At 35.2% G+C, this 9500-nt stretch overlaps 1 protein-coding gene across 1 annotated transcript; it reads left to right on the top strand.

The window, feature by feature from the left end:
* Positions 1-2999: 2999 nt before the first annotated feature.
* LOC134228458 (E3 ubiquitin-protein ligase Praja-2-like) lies at positions 3000-7705 on the top strand. The gene is made up of 8 exons (XM_062710120.1): positions 3000-3069; positions 3306-3944; positions 4257-4942; positions 5331-5566; positions 5843-5960; positions 6453-6573; positions 6832-6947; positions 7565-7705. The coding sequence occupies exons 2-8, from the start codon at positions 3308-3310 to the stop codon at positions 7616-7618; spliced, it is 1968 nt and encodes a 655-aa protein (XP_062566104.1). The 5' UTR covers positions 3000-3069; positions 3306-3307; the 3' UTR covers positions 7619-7705.
* Positions 7706-9500: the final 1795 nt, after the last annotated feature.

Genomic DNA, 9500 nt, shown 5'->3' with positions numbered 1-9500 from the left:
AGGTTGTGAGTTCTTATCTCGGCCGCGACTGACCTTGTTGTTAAAATGGGTAGCAACTGTTCCTTCGCCATGCGCTCGACACTTTAAAGTGAAAGTTGCGGGTTCTTCGGATGAGACCTTAAAAACCGAGGCCCCGTGTCAGCGGCAGGCGTTGGCACGATAAAGATCCCTCACTGCTCAATGGCCCTGAGTGCCGAGTAAAGGTCAAAATTTAAAGCCCTTCACCGGCACACGGTGACGTCTCCATGTGAGTGAGAAATTCTCGAGAGGGACGCTTAACAATATACAATCAATCTATTTTATAATTGCTAAAATTAAAAAAAAGGGGGGGGGGGGTTATTTCCTTATTCAATATTACATCATTATATTATTTACGCTAAACTTTAGCAAAAAATTGCACTGTGCTATAATGTGCTTGCGGGGAAATGGTTAATGCCATATCTCTATGACGTAAACATGAAGTGTGTGTGCTGCATAACAGATCCGTAAGTTGTAAAGACTTAATCATGTTAATGCACATAAAAACCATCAATTATATTTTTCCAGTGGTCATTCCAATGGGCATGGAGCGCACAGAAATAATAGGTAGATAAATGGAATAATTAATAGTTTAAGAACTTTAAATTAGATATATCTCCATCAAAGTTTGATTGCGGGGGGGGGGGGGCAAATATTGGTTATTACCGAATACAGTTCTTTTTCAAAGTGTCAAAGTTTTCGGTAAAGTTTTTCAAAGTGTCAAAGTTTTCGCCAAATTTTATCAAAGAATCAAAGTTTTTTATAATCTTTTTTAAATTGTCAAAGTTTTTAATGATTGATTGATTCTATACTGTTTAACGTCCCTCTCCAGAATATTTCACTGATATGGAGACGTCACCATTGCCGGTGAAGGGCTGCAAATTTATGCCTATACTCGGCACTCAGGGCCATTGAGCAGGGAGGGATCTTTATCGTGCCACACCTGCTGTGACACGGGGCCTCGGTTTATACGGTCTCATCCGAAGGACCGCCCCATTTAATCGTCTTTTACGACAAGCAAGGGGGTACTGAGGACCTATTCTAACCTGGATCCTCACGGGATAAGTTTTTAATGAAGCTTTTCAAAGTATCAAATTTTTGATAAAGCTTTTCAAAGATTCAAAGTCTTCGATAAAGTTTTTCAAAGTGTCAAAGTTTTCACCACAAGACACGAATGGATAATCTAAAAACTATATGTCTCCGATTTTTGTGGAAATGCGAACTTCTGAGTCAAATCTAATGTCGATCTCACTTTCTATCTCCCTTAAGTCTCACTCTCCCAACCCTCACTCCTTCTTTCCCAAATCTCACTCCCTCTCCCACTCCCTCTCTCCCCCTCTCTCAACTCTCACTCCCAACCTCCACTCTCTCTCTCCCCAACTCTCACTCCCTCTTCACACTTTCTAACTCACTCTCTCCCCTTCCTCCCACCCTCTCCCCCCCTACCCCTCCTCACTCCCACGCTTTCTCTCCTCACTTTCACTTCCTCTCTCAATCCCTCTCTCCCCTCTTCGCCCTCGCTTTCTCCCCACTCTCTCTCCCTCCCTACTAGAGTTGTTGAGAGGTCAGCGGTAGACATAGCAGGAGGCTATAAGTGATAAGGAGAGAGCAGGGAGAATAAACAGAAGGGGTTTAGAATGGGAGAGATTTATCCCCCACTCCCACCCTCTTTTCTCTCCCTCGCTACATCTCTCCCTCTCACTCCTCCTCCATACCATTCTGTCTCTCAGTCTCTATCTCTCTCCCCACATTTTCACTCTCTCTTTCTTTTTTTTTTGTTTTGAATTTGTCTGTTTCACTCAAATATTTAATTTCTTGTGAAATAAACTATTCATATCCACTATACATCGATTTTTCATAATTGTTTACAATGAAAAATAATGGAAATAGTTCTTTTCCACTACAAAGAGAAAATTCTTACCGTTATTTTAAAAGAAATCGTAAAATGTTTATTCTTGATCTTTTTACTTTAAAATAGATTTAGTAGTATTCTTAATTTATACAAAAAATAAATGTAATTTAAGATTAGAAGGGCGATAACTTCACAAAAAGAAAATAATTTCTCCGACTACCCGATTATATCACTGCGTCGATCAATTTATAATAGTTTGTGTATTTAATTGGATACTATTTGTTTGATTCTTAACATATGCTTAATGAAAGTAAATGTGCAGCTGATGCTTATCCATATACAGGCAGGAGGTCTATAAAATATTTACTTCATCAAGTATGTAAATATACATAAATATAGGTTTGACATTCAATATTCCTTTCCAGTGTATGCATTGAATTTACTGAAATTAATTCTAGTCCTGTTCAGGCATCGTTGCATGTATCATGACTCCCTCATTGTTCATCATCATGACTCCCAGGTATGCCTCATTTCATAAAAACCTACATGTAACCTTTATTTGTTGCATGGTTCTACTCTACCAAGCATAGATTTCCTAGTTTTTGAATGGACAGTTTTAAATGATTGACCGTTAGGCCATTCTTGTAATTTGAGCAACTGTTCACCCTATAACGGGCCCTAGTCATGCTTCGGGGGAAAATTTCGAACATGATTTGATTAAGCAGGTCATTCAATCAAGAATCTGTCCCCTTTTTTCCCAACATTACTTTTACTAATGGAAATGTCCAGTGAAAGGCTGGTTGCCCCCCCCCCCCCCATCCCCACCCCCTGTTATACTACAGGACATTGATATAAGGGAAATATAGTTCTAAAGAACTAGAGAAATTCCTACTGAAAAACTCAATGGCATCGGATAAAGTTGGCCTCCCTTTAAAACAAAAAATTAAAGTTAACTAAAATTCAATGGCATTAAAATTGCGAGCATTTTAAATTCCTATATTGCTATTAAATATGGAAATAAACGGGCAATTTATTATTTCGTTAGAATGAGCTAATGAACTCGTTGTTTCTATAACGACTCGAGTAATTTAAAATTACACGTACGGTAATATTAAGGGAGAGCGCCAGATATAAGTCGGGTTCGAGATTCTGCAGGATCGTCAACAAAAAGACGAAGAAGATTTGTCGAGCATAAAACCGTAAGTAACAAGTATTTTGAATGTTAAAACTTTAATGTTTTGGTAAAGGAATGATTTTTGGCGAAAGAATGCTTGTATAGAAAATGCTATATCACTTAAAGATTGGTATGCTTTTGAATTTTTTTTAAAGTAGTTTGATAGGGCCAGGCCTACTTCTTTTTTGCTATTAATGTCATGATTTGTATTTAATATTAATTTGTTTCATGAATAGATAAATATATCCTTACTGTTGACAGATATGGATGGAAATAAAGAAGAGAACCATTCAAAACACGAACAAAGTCCTCACAAAATTTTTGAAAATGCTCAAAAAGTGAAGAAAAAAGATGCTAAAAAACTCGTATCTGATTCTGATTCATGTGAATGTCAGTTTGATGGAAAACACATAAAAGCAGAACCTAAGCGAAAACCAAGGAGTGGATCTAACCAATCAAAATGTAGCTTTAATTCCAATGTAAAATCTGGCAGAACTCTTACAGTTCCATGTTCATCATCAGAAGCATGCGAATATGACAAAGAAAATGGGGAAGACGAAGATGAAGGGGAGACAACCCAAACAGAGTATCCAGAGTTATCTTCCTTACTTCATGACTTGTGTAGTGCTAAATATAGTAACAATTTAAATGAAAACAAAATAAAATCCTCAGCCATACAGCCAAAGAACCGCAGAGATTCAAAAACACAGAGACCTAATCTTAGGTCAGCAGAATCTAACGAACCGCAGAGTTCAGAGGCGGGTACCATTCAGGAACAGGGTACCAGTCAGACATGTGATTTTATTTCAGGGCTGCATTATGCCATTCCATTTCTGTCTGATAAACTGAAATCTAGCTTGTTTAGCAGACTGAGATGTCAATCAGAGCCAAAAGAAATAGGTATGACATCATATACCGGTAATATGCCTAGTCATTGTGAAGACATAGGAATTTTTTTTAGTTTTAAATCTAATGTTTTGAGATAAGATTTTTTTTTTATCATATTCAAATTCTTTTATCAGACATGGGGTAAGATTAAATTCCTTGTTCACCATACTGAGGTACACACTAAGTCACTGTGATGTAAAAATGTAAAATGATGTACATGTACTACACAACTTTACCTTCGAACACATGTTGAAAAAGAAAAATTTTCGTATGTTTTAAAACCTCTACATCTTATATAAACATTTTCTTTAATTATACTGATAGGTGCCACAAAGAGTAGCAAGGATCAGGAATCTGACCACTGTGACTATGACAGCAGTGATAGTGGAAGTTTTGTTTTGGAAGAAAATCCTGGTCTTGACAACAAACATCTACCTTTATGTTGCCAAGACTACCACGAGGATGGTGCATGTTGCCATGAGGACAGTGGTGCATGTTGCCATGACAATGAATCACAAACAGTTTGTTCTGGAAGATTGACTGAAGTAAAGAATGATTCCCAATCATGGAGCAGAATATCCCCTGCTAGATTTAAGGAAAATATGGGTTATAGTCATTTTCATCATGGCTGCTGCAATTACCATAGCAACCATTGTGAAAAAAGAAAACAAGACCATGAATTTGGAGACAATCACCATGATCATGATACAGGGATGATTCAATCAGATTATCATGATAGTGGTTCACAATGTTGTAGTTGTGAACAAAATGGAGAAATGTACGATAATTGTCATATTGACAATTCTAATGATCAGGCTACAACAGGCGTTTCTGAGGACCATCACTCTGAGGATATTGAGGACAGTTACAGTGGAGTCCTGTCTGAGGACAGTATATTTGGGACCATTACGTCTGAGGAGGAGCAGATTGAGGAGTCAGTCAGTAGGATTGCCGAGGACGTGGAGAAGATTGACCTTCTCGGTCACTTCCTGGAGGAACGAGAAGAGGAGGTTTGTGAATGACATTCATTATTATTATTGTTGGGGAGAATTAAAGCAATGTGATTGGAAAATTTTTCATATATTTTATGTATTTTGCACTAAAAGTTATACATCTGTATATACATGTACCAATTCAGGTATCATTAATTAAATTGTGTATACATACAATCTAAATATTCATAAGCAAATTGCAAGGCAGTACTTATTAACTATATAATTAAATTATCATCAACCATTTGTTTTGAACATATTGAAGCTGGGAATAAAAACAGAAATAGAGAGAAAATACAGCAAACTTTGCATGCTCTGTACATGTATGAATAAAACTTGTTTGACATATGTTTGCTACATGGAAGATATTAATCATATTTCATACAAAATATATCCTGTTTTACAGACATCCAGTGAAGGTTCTGAGATGGTCCCTGACCTATTTTCCAGCCTCAGTTCTGACAGTTGTCAAGCAGATGACGAGTTTGAGTGTGACTGCGGGCACTGTGTAGGTTCAGGCCCGGGTCACCATGACAACGACCTTGACCTGGATTGGCAGGTGGCAGGGAGACTGGAGAGTTCTACCAGGGGAGTTAATTCTCATTCACATAATAGGGATGCTGAAGAAATTTCAAATGAAAGGTATGTCACTGATGGATGGCATATTGCTTGCACTTATGAATGAACAGATTGTGTTTGGAAAAAATAATTTTTATGTACATGAGAGTGTTTTGTCATACTTAAATTGCTTGTACAGCTATTGTATCTTAAAATGAAAATGATATTTATGTGTCTTTCAGGTACTTAAAAGCAAATGACATTTCATAATCAATTATTTACATGTTATTAAGTATTCATCCTCAACATTACTTTCAAGGTGTTGGATTAATTCACTTTGACAATTTTGTAAAATTTCAGAACACCTGTGGGAGCCTCTGTGACCTCTGACCCTGAGGATGATGACATAGAAGAGGGAGTCTATAGGTTCAGTCTTCTGCCTCCATTAAACTCAGAACAATTAGAGGCCATGTTTGAGGTAGCAGAGAAATCTCTTCTAATAACTTTTCATTTTTCAGAAACATCTAATGATTAAGTGAAATAAAATCTGGTAACCCTAATGTCTTAATTTTGAATTTTGTACCATTACCTTTTATTCCTGTCTTGTTCTTATCCATAGGTCTAAAGGGAGAAGTGCAGCATATAGACAAAAACATATCTCTTAGAAATCACCATGCCTATCTGATTTATGTTCTCTTTGTTTTATTTGGGTGTAAAAACAAGTTACTTCCCTTATTCTAAATATATAGATCAGGTTCATTTAAGCTTTTCAGACAATGTATTAACACATATGTAGGAAAATATATGTCAATTTCTGCAAAATTTGCAGTCAAGATATGGTTTACATAAGATTTAAGAGTGTTATTTAGTCAATACATGTACATGCATCTCCTTTACATGTACATAAGTGGAGTAGCATTTTTAGGTACTGTGTCACTTTTGGACATTATTGCATTCTTTTTTATTACAGAGAATGATAGCCCAGCTACAAGATATTAATCTTGGAGGTGGGACAGAACAAGCCCCTCCCCCTGCATCTACATCGACCATTGAAAGCCTTCCTTACAGCACAGTAACCGCCCACCAAATTGGTATGGCCAATAAATAAACAACGACAGTCAGATTAAGTTTTAGTTTGATGATGTTCTAGTAAGATATGTTGAATTGAATCTTAGTAGAAAAATGCTTGAGAATGGAGATAATCTTTGCCTTTTATGTACATGTATTACTGTAACAATTCCATTTTCTACCTATTTAAAGATTTGACTCCTTTTCAGGAAAAGACATTATAGTGAGCATTAATGATTTTAGTACATGTTTATATACGATGGTTTTATTTATTTTTACAGATGACCTTGCCCCTTGCTCTATTTGTTTGTCCTCCTTTGTCGTCATGGATACCACTTCCCATCTGTCCTGCAATCACTTGTTTCATCTTCACTGCATCAAGGCCTGGCTCACAAAGGTAGAGAGATGTATTGATACACATAGTATATAGTCAAACATGGTTATCTTGAAACTCAGTGGAACAATAAACAAAAAAACAGGCCCCGGGATCATGAAGCGTCTTAAGCTTAAGTCAAAAAATGCCATAGATGCTGAATTTTTTTTAGAGGTCAAGCAGCCCAAAATGAAAATGCTTCCGATTTTTTATCATCAGTCTGCTGTTGTATGCAAATTATGAGTTTCTTTTAACAAGTTTTAAAGATTTTGTAGATAATTGAAATTTTGACTAAAGTCTAAGGCTGTTTCATGATCCCGGGGCCAGATGTTTTTAAAAGATTTTAGTTTAGATGTCAATGTTCAAATTCTTAAAGAATAGGACTGCATAAGACTACCAAATCATTTGACTTTGATCCATGATCCAAAATATTAGTGTTGTAACAATTTTAAAATGGATTCTGAAGTATATGTTATGTTGGCTTCTATGAATTGTCAGTAACCAATATCAATATTTTACAAGTCCGATTTGAATTTGATATGTGATTGCAACTGATTTAATTCAGTGACAAAAATGGTGTTTATATTTGGAACAAAACAAATTCAGTGACTAAAACATAAATTTTATCATTTCTATTGTAGTCTGCAACATGCCCCGTATGCCGTTATCATGTGGAGTCACCAACAGCTCCATAGAAACAGAGCATGCTCAGTCAACAGGAAGTAATGTCATAGAATCCTTACCTTATGTTTAGATGTCAGCAAAAAAAAAAAAGAAAAGAAAATGTGACACAACGAGGGACAGCATAATAATATTATTTTAATATTATTTATATATATATATACTCACCGTCAATGAAAACGCAACACTCTAATTTTAGGGTGAAAAGTATATACCGGTTAAAACTATGTACCAAAAAAATTAGGAAATCTTTTACTTTGCTAAATCAGTTATTTAACGGTTGAATGAATTTCTTTCCTCTACCGGAAGTTGCTTTTTAAGTTTTTAGCCATCTTAACAGAAATCAAATTTTTGCATTTATAAAAAAAATTTAAACAATATTTTGGGTTTTCAAGGTTTTGTAGCTGTTTATCATAAGTATTATACTAAAATCTCGGGAAAAAATCCTTCTTTCTTTACCGGATGTGATGCCTATATTTCCTCAAAATGACTGATTTTTATTGCTCATGCTGGAGATTTTCAAAATAAAGAAAAAAAGAGCTGCAGATGCAAATTTACAGTATTTAACGACTCATCTGGCTTATGTGTTTCAATGGCATAAATAACACTTTCTTGACCGGAAGTTCAAGAGCTACTACACTACGCCAAGTTAGAGAAAATTTGACCGCAGTATCTGAACAACACACAATCAAAAATGCCCAAGAATATTTATTTCGCTCAGATAAAGACATACTGATAAACCTAATGCATGGTAGAAATCGGACTGCGTATGTTGTACATGGCGGACTAGCATGTTTTGATTAAATAGTCTGAAGGGGGTGTTTTATTTAAATGTTATCTGTTAAGAGGGCTTAAAAATCAACTTTCGGTAATAGATTGAAAACCATTCAACCATTAAATAGCTGATTTGGCAAAGTAAAAGATGTCATAACTTGTTTGGTACATAGTTATATCCCGTATATAATTATTCACCCTAAAATTAGAGTGTTGCATTTTCATTGACGATGAGTATATATATACAGCAAAGTACAATGTATGTTTCGTTATGTTCAACACTTTCTTTTAAATTATAAATTAATTTATTAAGGCTAATCATGACATACATATATAACTGTTTTTGCAGTATCCATACATAGAATTCTAAAGCTTATTTATATGACTCCTATCATATTTGCATTTTGTTTATTTTATTTATGTAAATGGCAAGTCTTGAAAGTGTTTTGAATATAGGCTGCATGTATGTTCAGAGAGAAAAAAGATATTTGTCGAGATGTATGTTCAAAGAGAATGTTTTTTTGTTCAAGAATCTTGTTATCAAATTTTAACCCTTGATTTCTTTATATGTGTTACCATTATGTGTACATGTAACATTGAAACAGATTTGTAAATGGCTGGGATCAGATTGAGGTGCAATATTTATCCACAAAGTATCTAGCTTCATGTACATAATGCATGAACACACAACTGTGTAATGACTGAATTTGTTGAAGATTTTTTCTTTCATTTATTTATACATTGTCGAGACCATAAAACTATGGAGCATGCATGTACTTGCATCTTTCATTAGGTATTGTTAAGCTTAGCTGTATAAGTACATGTATGTGTTTAGAAACATCTTTATTCCTCAGAATGTGGGTTTTTATGCTCTGTACTGTAGTTTACACTCTAAAAGGTACATTTGAATCATATTTTACCATCTTTGATGCAATCATTCTTAAATTTATGGGTCTCTCCAACACAAGGATTTGTCAGGCTTTTGTAACAGTATGTGAAATGCCAATGGCAGTACTGTGATGTACAAAGATGTACATTTCTGATGAATTCCTACATTGCCATTGTAACAAAGTGCCAGGGCAGACATTTTTGCTTTGTTATTTTATAAGCATAATTTGTTAT

The sequence above is a fragment of the Saccostrea cucullata genome, unplaced genomic scaffold, assembly GCF_032062105.1.
Source record: "Saccostrea cucullata isolate Sc308-1 unplaced genomic scaffold, CSIRO_AGI_Scuc_v1 ctg623, whole genome shotgun sequence".
Taxonomy (NCBI): Eukaryota; Metazoa; Mollusca; class Bivalvia; order Ostreida; family Ostreidae; genus Saccostrea; species Saccostrea cuccullata.
Note: the sequence above shows the minus strand (reverse complement) of the source record. Positions and strands in the feature narration are given on the sequence as shown.

Coding starts and splice junctions, on each gene's coding strand:
- LOC134228458 (XM_062710120.1), top strand. CDS start 3,308: ATGGATGGAAATAAAGAAGAGAACCATTCAAAACACGAACAAAGTCCT. Junction 4,943..5,330: donor TGGAGGAACGAGAAGAGGAG/GTTTGTGAATGA, acceptor CCTGTTTTACAG/ACATCCAGTGAAGGTTCTGA. Junction 6,574..6,831: donor AGTAACCGCCCACCAAATTG/GTATGGCCAATA, acceptor TTATTTTTACAG/ATGACCTTGCCCCTTGCTCT.